The sequence below is a fragment of the Ursus arctos genome, unplaced genomic scaffold, assembly GCF_023065955.2.
Source record: "Ursus arctos isolate Adak ecotype North America unplaced genomic scaffold, UrsArc2.0 scaffold_9, whole genome shotgun sequence".
NCBI classification, from domain to species: Eukaryota; Metazoa; Chordata; class Mammalia; order Carnivora; family Ursidae; genus Ursus; species Ursus arctos.
In genome coordinates, this window is record NW_026623111.1 from 79,860,810 (window position 1) to 79,876,066 (window position 15,257).

General features: G+C 39.2%; 1 protein-coding gene across 4 annotated transcripts in view; it reads right to left on the reverse strand.

Annotated features, from left to right (window-relative positions):
* The window catches only part of PPP3CA (protein phosphatase 3 catalytic subunit alpha), a 307,186-nt gene that overhangs the window by 55,288 nt on the left and 236,641 nt on the right, over positions 1-15,257 (reverse strand). For all 4 annotated transcript variants that reach the window (XM_026509653.4, XM_026509652.4, XM_057309724.1 and 1 more), the window contains exons 5-7: positions 13,982-14,127; positions 11,007-11,146; positions 1,663-1,740 (exon numbers count right to left, since the gene is read on the reverse strand). In XM_026509653.4, coding sequence (XP_026365438.1) covers positions 1,663-1,740; positions 11,007-11,146; positions 13,982-14,127 — 364 coding nt within the window. The remainder of the gene's footprint in view (positions 1-1,662; positions 1,741-11,006; positions 11,147-13,981; positions 14,128-15,257) is intronic.

The following is a 15,257-nucleotide window of genomic DNA, read 5'->3' on the forward strand; positions in this document are numbered from 1 at the left end:
TTCCATGAAGGTGAAAACATATCTCATGACTTCTGTGTAACAGATTTTAGGAATATTGGTTTAGAAATTTTCCTATAAAGTGCAAAACAAAATTTTATCATTCCTTGGGTATTCAGTGCCATGTTATTTCTGGCTGGCTAACCATGCCTACTGTAGTTGGGTTCTAAAGTGCCTCAAATAGTACCTTTAGGTAGATAAAGAGTCACCTTAAGATTTATAACTTTATAAATATTTTGATACTGTTTTCCCAGAGAAGATATCCTCTTAACAATTTTTGAAATATTCTAGAAGTATTTATTCTGCACATTGGACTGAATTTTGCTGGTGGGAAAAAAATCAGAATGTGAAAGACAGTTAACACACTCCACCTTAGTACCTTGACATTATAAACTGTGATTGGCTATGCCTACTTGACCACAAGCAAAAGCAAAGAAACTAGATGACATAATCTCAATTTTTCCCAATTAATCAATCAAATGTTCATTTCAAACAAATATACTAATTGATTTTAACTGATGAACTTAAAATATTTTCAAATAAGCAGATGATTTCAGGTCTGTAGTGGGATTAATATAAAGCTGCTTAAAATGTTCAGTTGGGACAGTCCGTCAAAAAACCATGGTGACACCACTGCCCTGAAAAGTGGAAAAAAAGAAAAAAGAAAAAAAAAACTTATTTGAGGACCTGATTGGTTGGGCATATCGACAGGTTATATCAAAGGTCAGCTACAACACACTGAGTATATGTTATTGGATCAGTTCATACCTGTTGATTATTGGTTGAAAAAAGCTAATTTTGAAAGGAACTTAGGATCTGCCTTGACTTACGAGCATCGGACATGGGCTTACTTCCGAATGCGCTCGTCTCTATTCCTAATTTCAGTACACTGAATACTAAGTGTTGTAATACTAAGCATTCCTCCCTTTCAGAGAACTCAGAATATGAAGGAACGAGTTTAAGCATTTGAAGGCAAACAGACCTTTCAGGGCAGCCTACTGAGAAGGATACTAGACGTCAAATCCTAGAATCCATTATGCCTTTTTCTTCCTAATGCAGATTTAATGCACTATCACACTGAGTATCTGATGTTTCTTAGTTTTCTAAGCCCTTATAATTGGCCTACCAATTATACTAACAATTATATTAACCCCAGACTCTAAGTTTTAAAATTTACCACGTATTATAAAATCCTGTTATGCATTTGTTCTTTAGAATATAGACTTTCCTCCCTCATTTAAATGCCTCTGCTTTTGTCCTTTAAAACTTCACAGGGGTCAGGAATGATATGGATATCGTGCAACATCTGTTAAATATTTGTGTGTAGTTCTCATTCACATTGCCAACCAAGGCTGAAAAGTTGCTGGTAATTTACTCACTTGCTGGACGGTAGGAAGAGCAGGAATGGAAAGAAATCAGATGGGCCCATACAAGTTCTTAAGAAAGCCAGCTGAAAATTCTACCTGTTCAGGGGACTTTAGGACACCTTTGCGACCACTCATTCCCCAGGACCCTGCCATATCTGTGTCATCAGAAGACAATTTTAAGATCTAATTGCTTCAGGGAGAGAGCCTTGCAAAAGGGACCCTCTCCAGCCTGAGCACGGTGAGGAAGCTGTGACCCAGGCATTCTGCATGGTTTCCGGAAACCCACAAAGCTGCTCACCCTGCATCCTGGGCTTCATGGGCTCGGAGTATAGATAACAAATTATTGTGCTGTAAGAATTCACACACAGCCGGGTAACTGCCAGAGACAAAAAGAAAAGAGAAAGAAGCATGTGTTATGAAATCATCAAGAGCAGCACATTTATCTCTACCACCCTGACCTATGTGATTTGATCAAGCACCATCAAACATACATCATTCATGAAACAAGCCTCTTGGCTCTCAGGGCAGGTTTTTATCCCTGTGGCAGAAAAAGCACCTGCAGCCCGACTTTTTACATAATCAGAAAGGGCTGGAGATGGCGTGAATTGGACAAAGAATACAGGCCATTATATAACAACACTAGAGAAATGTCCACTCATAGAGAAAATCAATATTATCAAGTCTATATTTAAACACAAGTGAACATAAGCATCAGTATAACCCGAGAACGGAATTTACAATATAAACCTCAATTTTCTCAAATACAGCACCACTTGTATTTGGATGCACGTGTGTGCCTGAGTGCTCTACCGCATGGACTGAGTTAGGGAGTGGGGGAGAATATGTCTTCTGGAAACCAAGTTACCAACTTACTTATAAGTACGTTAACTGATAATATCACTCAAAATCTAAACAGAATTATGGAATTCACAAGTTTTAAACTGTGTACTTCAAATATGATCAACAGAACTATATCTTCAGACTTATTCTTTACCTGGACTTAAGAAAAATATGAAATATATAATCAAGGTGGTTTTGTCTGTTAAGGAAGTCTCAAAACCAAAGACGAGAACACTATTAAAAATGAAATTCAAAGTACAAACTAAACTTGTAAAACCCTTGGCAATCACTTTGCCTCTGCTCTAAGAATTTTTCATGAGATAAAAGCATGTCCTAAAAATGAATAAATTTTAGGCATTTTAAATAAAGGGACAGCAAACCAATGCTCATTTTATTATGAACAAACTGCGTATGCCCACTAGAACCTAAACTACATGCACTGTAAGAAATAATTCAGCAACTATAAAAATAGCACTTTGAAGAAATACTAAATAGTACATGTTACTCAAATAATTTATTATAAGAGAGAAGATGAAAATAGTTTCTATGTTACAGATTTTCTAAGAATTTCCTGATCAAAAGGAAAAAAAAAATACCACTAATACAGCACACCATAGTAGAGACGTTGATTATAAAAAAGGATCCAGTGCTTTGCAAAACTGGAATCTGAAATCAAAAACAGTCTTTGTGCATGTGCACACGACACGTGCATTTGCATGCATATGTATATGTGTTCTAGAATATTCTAGCAATTTGCTCGGGGGAGAAAAAGAGGGGACCTTCAGGAGGCCATTACTTCCTAGTTGTCTCAGGTCAGTCCAGTAAATAGACCACGTACTTATGCACATTAGTGTAACCTACAGACTGGAGAAGACGGCTCAGAGTATGCACATGTTAATGTGTCCGCACGGTTCCCAGATCAAGAGGTGAACGACATGTGTCTACAAAGATTCGTGTTCTACCCTCGGAAAAGGTGAGTACATGACCTTCCCAGATCAGTGTGTGTCAACAAAAGAAAGCTGGATTGCTGAGACACTGGATGGTCTTTACAAAATAGCACACGCGTTTGTACATATTTAGCCGTAAAGTGCCCAGCCAAGGGCTGACAATGTAGGGTGGCACCCAATAAATGTTCCTTTCCTATCTCTTTCAGCCATTTATTTCTTTTGCCCTTGAAATTTGTTTTTAAAAAGATAGTTTATTGCTTTGTTGTACCACTGAAAGACAGAGGTTGTTTGTCGAGGTTTGTCACTTTTTGTCCTTGGGCAAATGGCTTGGCAGCACTTTTTAAATTTATTTTTTCCTTTTGTTAGAACCTACACTACACTTATGAAAGCATAATTTTAATACACGTTCTTCATGCTAAGTCTGATACCCTTATGTGTTTAAAGTTTTGCCTCATGGAAATATAGATCTGATTTTTAACGGTAATCTAAAGAAAATAAAATTAACCTTGCAACAATCTGCTAGGTTAATAGCATTAAGTGAGGAACACTTGTATTATTACTTGGAAGGAACTCATTTTGAAGAAAATCTTTAGAAATTTAAAGGCATACATAATCAAATACTCAAACTCTCTAAGAATTGCAAACATTCTTCTAAATAAATTTAGAAAATCCTCAAAGATCATCCAAATCCCCACTATTGATCAACTGCCTGCCTGGGATATATTAAAGTCCTTAATAATATTAGGTGGGAAACAAACGAACTTCACAACATTTTTATGCTTTTCAATGGAAATGATGATATACCAAAAAGTGTTCAAGCTAAAAAGCACTAAAGAAGATTATGTAGAATGATAGAGAAAGCAGGCTGCAGCTTCAGAACCCCTAATACCACGGAGGGAACTGGAGAATCATTTATTTCCCACCAATTTGTCAGAGACTCACTGGTGATGTGTTCTATTTGTTAGAAGACTGAATAGGCACAAGGAGGGGTGGTATGGTAAATGTAAGCTGTAGTTTCTGTCTTGGTGATATGTATCATCTAGGCAGGAAAGTGAAACATTTATTGAGACATTATGAAACAAAGAAAGCACATTGGTCTGAGGAAATTTTTTGAAAACTATCTATCCCATGTTAGATCTTTTGTTCGTTCTTTCTTTCTTTCTTTCTTTCTTTCTTTCTTTCTTTCTTTCTTTCTTTCTTTCTTCTCATTTATGAGGTGAAGCTTCTGAGGTGTTCTGTGCCCACCGAGGAGAAACAGCCCCTTTTCCTCCAGGCTGGTGAGCACAAGCATGGGCCCATGACCTTCTTTTGAGCACAGGGTTGTCTGGATCTCAGTCCTATTCACAACCCACCTGTGGGCACCCTTGTCAGGCAACCCTAGTATGATTTTGTTTAACCCAATGTCCTGGACATGTCTTGAAAGAAGACTTAATGCAAAGATCGGTGAAGGCCAGTGAGACTTTCAGCTTTGTTATACGCATTTACCAGCACGCACTACTGTGTTTGGGGAAGAAGCTGTACTCTCTGAAAATGCTTTTTTTTTTTTCTTTTTTTCTCGTGGAACATGATTATTCCTTAAGCACTAGAGAATGCTTTCCTCTGAGTAGAAAAGGAGGTAGAAATTTCCATGGAATAGTGGGAATCCTTAGATCTGGGTTCTTATTCCAATTTCCTGTGTAAGCTCTGGAAAATTGCTTAACCTCTTTGAGCCTGAATTACCTCACTGGTAAAAATGCAGGCGGTAACATTTATATCACAGACTGGAGATAAAGATTAAATGAGTTAGCAATATATGTAAATTCCCTAGTCTAAGGCCCAACTGAGAGTGGTAGACATTTAACAACTCCGAATTTTCCTTCTACCACCATGTTGTGGAAGAAAGAACGCAGCATAGAAGTGAGTCAGCAACCTCAGACTCTGTAGTAGCTGTTGTGAAAAAGAAACCTACTGGCCTAAAATGGTATCACTTAGGCCAAGTCACCAACTGGGGCGTCTTACCTAACCTAATGGAAGTTTCAACCTTCCATGAAAAAGTAAATCTTAACTGGTCAATCAGGAATGTTCTGACCAGCACCAGTGAGGTAATCTGTCACATGGGCCCTTGGCCTCCACCAAACACAGATGAAGTAATCTGTGTGAGACCTCCCTCCCCCTCCCCCTAAGGCAAAGTGAAACAAGACTTTCTTTTCTTTTGCTAATAACCTCTCACCCCACCTTCCTTCCTATAAAAACCTTCCATTTTGTACAGCCCCTCAGAGCCCCTCTACTTGCTAGCGGGGACGCTGCCCAGGTCATGAATTGTTTAATAAAGCCAATTAGATCTTAAAATGTAATCCATTGATGGTTTTTTTTTTAAACACTGTTAAATTTATTAGTTGTGACTCGCGTTAGATCGTAAGGGCAATGACGTATAGGGAATGCTAGATAGGAAAGGAGTTAGAATGAGAACGGGAGAAGGACCGATGCAGACTGAGCACGAACAAAGTTGTAAAGAAGGTAGAAAAGACAAAAGTGAGCAATGGGAGAAAAACTGTTTCGGCCTTAGAGAAAATAGTTATTATTAGACTCATTCTGTGTATTCTCTTATTTTTGTTCCTTCCTATATTAAACTATGTTTCAGACCTTGAATTAAACCTCCCAGATTTCCATCTCTTTAAGATATAGCCAGCCGGCATTATTAAAATACTTTTTCTAAAGCTTGCATGTCTTTATTTCTACTATTTTTTCCTTCTGGAAAAGCCTACTCTTCTGCTAAGCCTTAGCTAATTTATCACCTGTAAACCCTTCCCCTCAAACTCACCTCATCCGAGGTGGACAGAACTGCTTCCTCCACCATGCTCCCCCAACGCACTTGTCTAAGGTATCATCCTCGACATCTAAATTACGTGTCATCTCTGCTCTCCAGCAATACCGAATGCCTTAGGAGACGGACATGACTGCATTTGTCTTCATATCCTAGATGCTTAGCAGCGATCTGTCAGCTTATCGGAGCTTACACTCCATCGCTGGAGTAGTCTCAGCAGGGCAGTCGAGCCGGTGAGAGCGGGAAAGGTTCCTTTCCCTCGCCGGGTTCCAGAAGCAAGCAGCCCACACCCCCTGCTAAGGGGCCAGGAGGAAGCCTCTCACTGCCTCCTTGGTGGCCTCACCTTCTCCCAGCCCATCAGTAAGGGAGGACTCTGCCCCACTGCCAAGCTCCTCCTCTGCTTCTGGGGGCCGGGCAATGGGCCCAAAGCCCTGGGGTATCACCTGGATGCGGGGAACAGATACGCCTGCCTGCCGTGGTGGGTTTTTTTTCTTTGCCCCAGGGTTCTCCAACTAATTTCATTTTACCCACTAGGTTATCAAGTCTGGAAGGGCTCCAGCTCTTCCTGCCAGAGCTTAAGTCCTCACTTGCACTTGGCTGCAGGCTGTCTCAGGAGCAGTGAGCAATTTTTATTTAAGGCAAACATTTTATTGAAGCTTAACATCTATACAGAAAACTGCCCAAATCAGAAGATTACAAATGGATGATCTATCTTCTCCTTGTAAGTAGCACTCAGATCAAGACAGAGAACATTCATTACCTGAACCCCAGCCATACTTCAGGGCTCCTTCGAGTCCCTATCGCCTCCTCACTGAGGGTACCTGCCATCTGGCTTTGAACACTACAGATTAGGTTTCTGTAACCTTAAACTCTTACTTCGATGCTGTCATCCACACACCCTCTAGTATCTGGCTTCCTCCACTCATCGCCTTCCTTGTGGCATTGCCCCATGTCGTTATGTGCAGCGTTGGTGAACCCCTTCTCCTTTGCTATATTTAGGTGTATAGATACACTACAATTTACTGTTCATTCTCTTAGCTAGATAGATATCTGGGTTGTTTCCATTTCTTGGCTCTTACGAATATGACTACCATGAGCAACCTTTTGGGTGCAAAGCTGTGCACATTTCTAGTGGATATAAAATAAAAGTAGAATAGCTTAGTTCTATGTATGTTCAGCTTTAGTGTATACTGAAGCAGCTGACTCTAATTTGGGATGAAAGGTAAAAGGGGACCATTCGGATGGTCATTTTTCTAGATGTGTTGTCTTCCATCATATTTTCGTTGACACCACTTTCCCTGCCTACAAAGAGCCTTCCCAAATGACACTAGTGGGGTATGTCCTGTTCATCCTTTAAGACTCAGATCTAATAACACTTCTACCACGTGCTGTCCCTTAAACTCCAATCCATCCCTGTTTGGGTTAGGCCCCCCAACGCTGTGTGTGTATGGCTGTGTACGTGGGGACGTCCGCGTGCATGGGTGTGTGTGTGGTAATCTCCACATTTCTCACAGCATTTCTCACCTTGAATTTTATTTGTCATAGCGTATGGGTCTTTGCCACTCAAAGGCACTCTCCCTCCAAGGCAGGTACTCTGCGTATCTGTAAAGCCTCAGGGAAGGCATATATAATAGGTGCCCAACTAATGTTTATTAAATAACTTAATGAGGGAATGAATTCTCAAAAGGATACCCATTAAGGAAACCGTACAATTTGGGGAAGGGAGTGGGAAGGACATTGTGAAATTTAGATGTGATTTCAATGAACTAAAAATGAAAGTCTTGAACTCAGAGTGGGAAGAAGGGAAGGCAGAGTAGTTTAGGTGCTGGTGATATTTTTAAGAAAGAGTCAATAAGATGTGATGACTGACTGGTGGTGATCTCAATGCAAAAAGAGCAAGTGAAGATACCTGCCTGTCTACATGACTCCTGATAGAACTGTTAAACGGTGAGACTAGGAGGAATCCCCAGTGCGGAAGTAAACCATAACTCTTTTCAGGCAAGGTGAGTTGAAGTTAAGGTGACCATGGGGCATCTAAGATAAAAAAACTTCCAGCAGCCACCTGGAAATAGAAAAGTCCAGCTCAGGAAAGATAAATAGATGAAGGGGCTAGATCTGGTCATTAAACCACAGAGTTTATACAGTTTACAGGGAAGCTAAGGCAAGAGGTGAGGCTCCAGGGAAAAGTGTAAAGAAAAAGATGTCCAAAGCAGGAGGACAACCAAGAAAGGGCAGCAGAAGAGGCAGGGATCTGCTGGATAGGTAGAGGACAATTGGGACACGGGAGAAGAAGGAACCGGATGATTTGCAGGTGGAAGGGGTTGGCAGGAGTGACAGCTTCAGAAGAGAAGGGGGCTGCAGGCGACGAGCAGACACACGGCTGATCGCTGATGAAGAGACTGGCAGGGATTTGAGTGAGCCACAATTTGCAGCTTCAAAAACGCTTTTAAAATGGTTGTCAAAATGTTCTGTAAGTCTCAGAGTTTAGAGGAACTTCAGAATGTCTGATGTAACTCCCTCCTTTTGATGTAAGCTAAACCTAGAACACAAAGCTTACGTGATTCATCCAAGGCAGACACACAACTGCCAACCCAAGCACCAAATCCAGCCAACAGTTTTGTTTGGTCTACATGAAAATGAAATTTTTACCTCCAATTTGTCAGGATCCTCACACACTTTTACAGTGTGAGGCTTGGCCTGTTTCAAGTATCTCCAGTCCTGCCTGGACATTACAGGCAATTGAGTTCCCAAACTCCCGTCTAAGGTCACAAAGGTAATGGTAGCACTGGGGCCGGAGCAGAGGATTCCTTCCCCCCGCCCTCCGCCCGCATCACACTGTCTCTTCTCTAACTCAAGGCAGTCTTCATGCATTCTTACTGAAGCTCTTTCTGCAGAACTTCATTTTATTTACGTCATGGCCCAGACAGTATGTTAGATGAGGCAAGGGTGGCACAGCAAATTAAATACGCAGACTCTATCTAAACGTGTCAAATAAAACTGGGAGGCGCCGATCGAAATAACCGCCAAGAACTCGAACAGGTGGCTGTCAGCGAGTTCCTCAGCCAATTGCAGTGCTCCCCCGTGTGCCCCTCTAGATCAGCTTTATAAAGCCTCAAGGGAACTAAAGACAAAAGAACCAAAAAGCTCTAAGAGAAAGAGTCCTATCTCCCCTCCTTAGATCAAACAGAATCCAGATCGCTTTACCGTTCATCAGAGTCTACAGGCTGCAGATTCAGTCAGGATCTGTCATGGGCTACAGATACCAGAGAACCTCCAATGAGAGGAGTTAAATAACCACTTTGTTGAGAACAAAAGTGGGAAAACATGCCTAATCCTCTAATTATCTAGTTGATGGACTTTATCTCTGATGTAAACACATCTGTGTCTATATTGACAAAGCAACAAATACCATAACTTTATGTACGCTCAGTACAGACCTCATTTAACATCTGATTTCTTTGAACAGCTGAAGCAGAAAACTACTAGAAGAAAGTCATCTACACTGTGAATGAAGAGAGATCAATGGGCCTCAACATCAGAATGAAGAGGTCTGGCTTTTGCTTGCTACTGTGATATTGAAGCACGCCTCAGTGGTATCAAGGAAGCAATTTAAACACTCATGGTATGACGAGGGATCTAACACCAGATTTTAAAAATCGAAAACCTTGCTTTGATCTATTTCAACAATATTCACCTTTCCATTAAAACTTTTAGCATATTTAGTAAAATATTGCTTCCACATTCATTACTGAAAAGAAACCTTAGGCTTTGCAGAAATGATTTTACCATGCTTCTTCATTTCACCCAAAAGAGACTCATTTGACCGGGTGCCCAAATTTCTAAAACACAGGAATGAATTGTAACCTTTCTGATAAATAAGCTCGGAGCAAACCACTTTATTAATATTTATAACAAAAAGTATTCTCTGAAGGATGCTTGACAGTATACAAGACTTTCTGTTGACAAACTAATTTCTCAATGACTTCAACAGATACATAAAAGGAAACCTGCTCGCCTGTGAGGGAAACTTCAGATATGGAACAAAATGTTCCACCACTGAACAAACTTGATCAATGTTACGTAGAAGGCTGATGGCTGCTCGCTCTCGAGACGGAAGATAAGTGCCTGTGTCGGAGCCCCCAGCCTTCCCAGCTGCTCCCCTGCCGGGGCTGGAATTAAGCATCAACTTCAGGGCACATCACATGCGGTTTGTAAGTTTTGTTTTGTTTTCTTTCAAGATGATGTATTATAGATTTAACATTCTCGATTTCTCCACAACCTCCTTCTCCTGTCTGGCCACTGTCGCATTAACTGTATGTCTGATGCTAAGAGAACCTAGTGAAACGTTGACTAATCAAACGCAGAGGCAATAACTGCACTGAGACACCACGAAAATCATGGGGACGCAAAAACCCAACTGTGTCGCCGATTTCCTTCTGAGGTGCTCTGAAACGTCATGGATGGGGCAGATTCCCCTACACTGGCTAATATAAAAAATACTGTCACAGTTTTGCAAAGTGGCTTGTCAAAGTGCTAAAAATAAATTAACTGCTAATTTTAATTCACCCAGGAAGTCTAATAAACTTAAGAAAATTTAAGAGTAACTTCACTATCACTTAATTAGCGGATTTAAAATTGTTTTCCAGATGTAAGTTATGACAACGGGTAAAAAATGTTTTAAGTGATTATATAATTGAATGAAAATTCAAGGCTGGCATTGAATTTTTTTCCTACAGTCCTTGAAACAGAACACATTTTCTACTAAATTCTACTATCTTCTTTGGCTGCCTCGCCACCCTGATACCACATGCTTCTTTTATGCCTTTTCTGTTCTTCACAAATATTATATCTGTGTATTTATACAAATGTTTTATTTATCTTTTCCTTTTGCGAGCGCTAAGAACCCATCCGAACCAGGCTTGCACAGAGAAACCTTCACTTAGCCTTGTGTCCTAGAGAAGTTATATAAACATCATAAACACACCCATGAACTCTTAACTTAGGGCATCGATGAACCAAGCATGCTCCCGAGGGCGAGCCGTCCGTCCTCACCTGTAGAAGTACGAACACCCCCTGACTGTGTTGTGAGTGAAATGTTCCTGAGTCTTCTCGTTTCCAAAATCCTCCAGCGGGTCTGACCACAGGATATCACACATAGGTCCATAAGCAGGTGGTTCTTTGAATCGGTCTAACTAAGAAAAATAGAAGACAGAGAGCAAAATACTAATCTTTGGAAGCTTGGAATTCAGAAAGTCGCAGTGTCCTTGCAGTCCCTGACTTCCTCCCCAGCTCAGTGCCTGGTCAGGGCAGCCCCCTCGCTCTCTTCCTGTTTGCTCTTCTGCCTCCCTTCCTCCCCATTCCTCCATGCTTCCTCTCTCTCTTCCAGGTTTCCCTTCGTCCTTTGGATGAGCCTCTTCATTTCATTACCTGTCTCCATCTCACTCTTTACCTCCCTCTTGTTTCTTTAATTCCTACTCTTTGCTTCTCTTTTCCTGTCTCCTAGTTTACTTGTTATCTTTGCTTTCTCTGCTCCTGACTTACTTGATCGATCTGAGTATTTTAGTCATTACCAGCTCATGTGACTCTGTGTTTCACTTCTTGAGGACAAGCTTTTATGTTGTTTTATCTTTGGGGAAATTTCTATTACTGCCTCCATTAAACTGAGGTTTAGAAATCTGGATGGAGAACAACGTATGGTGTTTATAATGAACGATATGACTTTGAGAACAAACGGCTTTCATTTTAAGAGCAGCCACTCGCGGAACGACATTCTGGTGAATACACTATTAGGGGCTATCTAAGTTTTGAATTAGAGTACAGGCCTGTTGTAGTTTATCTTAGTAGTTACAAACCAAGAGGAATGATAAGCAGTAAAATAAACCCAAACCTAGCCGGTCATTCTTCAGCTCACAATTCTAAGCTTTATAGTTTCACCCAAACCCTCATATGAAATCCATTTTCCAGCTATAAATGTTTAGCAAGGTCATATTTCAATTTTAAAAGGTGTATTTAGAAAGCAAGAGCAATATAATAACTGGAAATGACATTTCACCAACAATTTTATAACACTATCACTTTCCTGTAGTTTATCCTGACTTAACTGCAATTAAAGAATCTTGGGTGAAGTTAGCAGACATTATAGTCTCTTGAAAAAAAGCATACAAGAGCTATGAAAACCTATTAAGAACTGATATTCTTCATTTTCAATACTTTAATATTTTTCAAAAACCCATAGGGAAAGGTGAATATATAAGCCTGGCAGCCGATCAAATTCTTTTTCCTGAGACATAAAAGGTGACATAAATAATGGTTTTGCTACACACCATTTTTTACCAATATCTAGAAAGAATGAAGCAATATCTCACATTTTCAACACTCAATGAAAAACTTCAATAAGCCAAGACCCTCTATATTTCAACTATTATGTTATCCATAAAATATTCATTGCAAACTTAGACTTGTTTAAGAGACTTAAATAATTTATGCTTTTGGAATAATGCCTCCAAGAAAAATAATGTTTGTTCATAAAAATACAGAATTTCTTTCTAAGAAAGAAGAACTTATTATTAAGGGTAGAACAGCAAAGGAGGGGAGTTTTTCTGATTACTATGAATTCCCAGCTAAACGTTTGGTAAAGCAACCAGAATACAGAAATTCTGGAAAAGCTACAAAGTGCATTCTAAAATTAATACCACCAACAGGAAGAAGAAACGACTACAAAATTAAATAAAGTTAAGTGTGGTGGAAACTCTAACTGACATAGGGCAAAATGCAAACCTAAAAATCATTTTATGGCTAAGGTTAGAGCTTAATGACATATTTGAAAATTGAATAGAATATCTGAAACATGTCAGAAAGTAAGTTCTGGGGACAGTGGGTGATGGTTTTAAAATTTACTTAATTTATGATAAGAGTTCAGATGATATTACAAAAGTCCATCAGATTACAAAACTCATACAGAAAATGAATCACTCTCTCTCCTTCAACTCCATGACTACAATTCAGTCACGTTTTTCTCGTACTTTAAACAGAGAACAAATACCAATGCTCTGTGTGCTACAAAACTCTAGAAATAGATGGGTAGTGGTGTCTTTTAAAAAAAGACACAAACTCACAGAGCAGGAAGCAAAGGTTTATTTGATGTACTTCTGTTTGATTTTAAAAATAAAAATCATGCATCTCCTTTCTAATGGGAAACTAAATACTGTACTATTTTTACACTTGACAACCTGGACATTAATGAGAGAGTATTAAGGTAGAATTTGAATGTTTTATTTCCCTAAATATAGTTTTTCTTTAAAAGCCAGGGAACTTTTCAAAGAATATTGAGCAAACCAATAATAATTTAATAATACTACTAATAATAAAGTCAAAGATTGTCTCTTCTACTACGTAAAACTATCTCATATTATCACATAGTCTCAAGAAAAAGATACTTCCATATTCAACCTAACTCATCTTTTTGCTGGCTAAAATGACAGTTAATAGTCAATGTTAAATTAAGTTAAAAAACCTCAAAAAAATAAACTTTCACTTAGCCATTCAATACAGTTAATAGGATATCACCACTGCTTTTATCAGATTGTTGCTTTAAAGTGTTAAACTGTGAAAATAATAGATGTTTAAAAAAATGATAATATGGACATACTTTAAAGGTCAACTTGTGATATTTTCCCCAGAGGAAAGCAACATTTTCTAGCTTAATAGGCTATGAATATACAATGGGTTGCTTAACACCAGCCAAGGGGAAATGAAAAGGCATCTATTTTTTAGCAATCAAATATTATACATTTCAATGACACATGTCACATGGTAAAATGAACCCTGAGGTTTTCAAGATAAAAACTCTTCCAAGTAAAAATATATCTTTCTTTCTGACAGAAGTGAATGCAAAGAAGAGATGCGTGACAACTTTAAATCCTTATAATTCAAAAGGATAAACTTGGTGAAAAAGACAGGGACATTCATGTCTCTGGTTTATTAATGAAGTGCACAGAATGATGAGACTTTGAGATGACAGAACTTACTTTCCTGATGTCATCTAAAGTGTTAATCTCTGGAGATAAACCCCCGTGGACACACAGGAACTGTTGGTTCATCAGAGCAGCCAGGGGCAGGCAGTCAAAGGCATCCATACAGGCGTCATATACGCGTTCTGAATACTTTATTTTACCTTTCAAAACATGATTCAAAAACAAATAATTGACTCATGATTTCATAGCGAGGATCATTTCCTTGAAACAGTTTTGTTTTTTTTTTTTAAATGTTTCCTTCCCAGAATCCTACCACTAGCCTGGAACTACACATAGCTAAGTTCAAAACATGATTAAATAAGTTACACGTTTTGAAGAAGTAGATCACAGGTTTCCCCCGCTATCTGAAAGTCTACTGTCCCTATGAAACCTTTTTAAGCCGAAGCAATTACCATTAATTTACATGGAAAAATCTGGGGGCGTTCCCAGATCCAAAAAAGAACGTCTTAGGCTTTTCTGATATCCTAAGACACTACTTGTAACCGATGCATAAAATAAATGGAGATAAAGCACGGATGCTCGCGGACAGAGTTCAAAGCTCGGGCGGCTTGATGGTGAGTGCTGAGTGTAGTTCCCGGGGAAGGGACTTGGCGGGGCGACTCATGGCTCAGGCTGAGCATTGCCTCTAGAAGTGCTCGCTGCAAGTATAACACTGACCACTATTTTTGTTTTTCACCTTTCTTCCTAAAAGCAAAAATTCTCTTTGGATTTCTTTTGGTTAGCAATAACAGGTACTAATGTAGGTTTTCATAACAGCAAAGTGACATAAGACATACTTTCAAAAGGCACGGAATACCTGTATTATTAATCTTTAGATCTACTGTTTTACATTTTCGTTGTTCATCCATATTTTACAGTTTTAGTAACATTTATATAGCAGAGGACAGAACTTTGGTATATATCCTTGCTATTGATCTGCAGATGTATCTCAAAAATTAGACGTACAAACAACTAGGAGACCAACAGAAACATGGCTGTAAAGCTGGCTAATTTTGCTAAATGATCTTACAGAACAGGAGATGGCAAGAAATTTTCTAAAGTTGTTTCTGTATCACTGCACGTCGCTTTTCCCTTACTGACTTGTATCTAATATTCGAAGAAAAGTCTCTGTACTCCACTGAATATAGGGCTAAATGACAGAAATTTTTTTCCACTGGACAATAGGGAAAATTAACAGAGGAGGAAAATGAAATGTACATGAAGTACTCCTCACTCCTAGTATTTATGTCTAAAGGAAGACGTCATCTCTAATTTTATAAAATCCACTAGA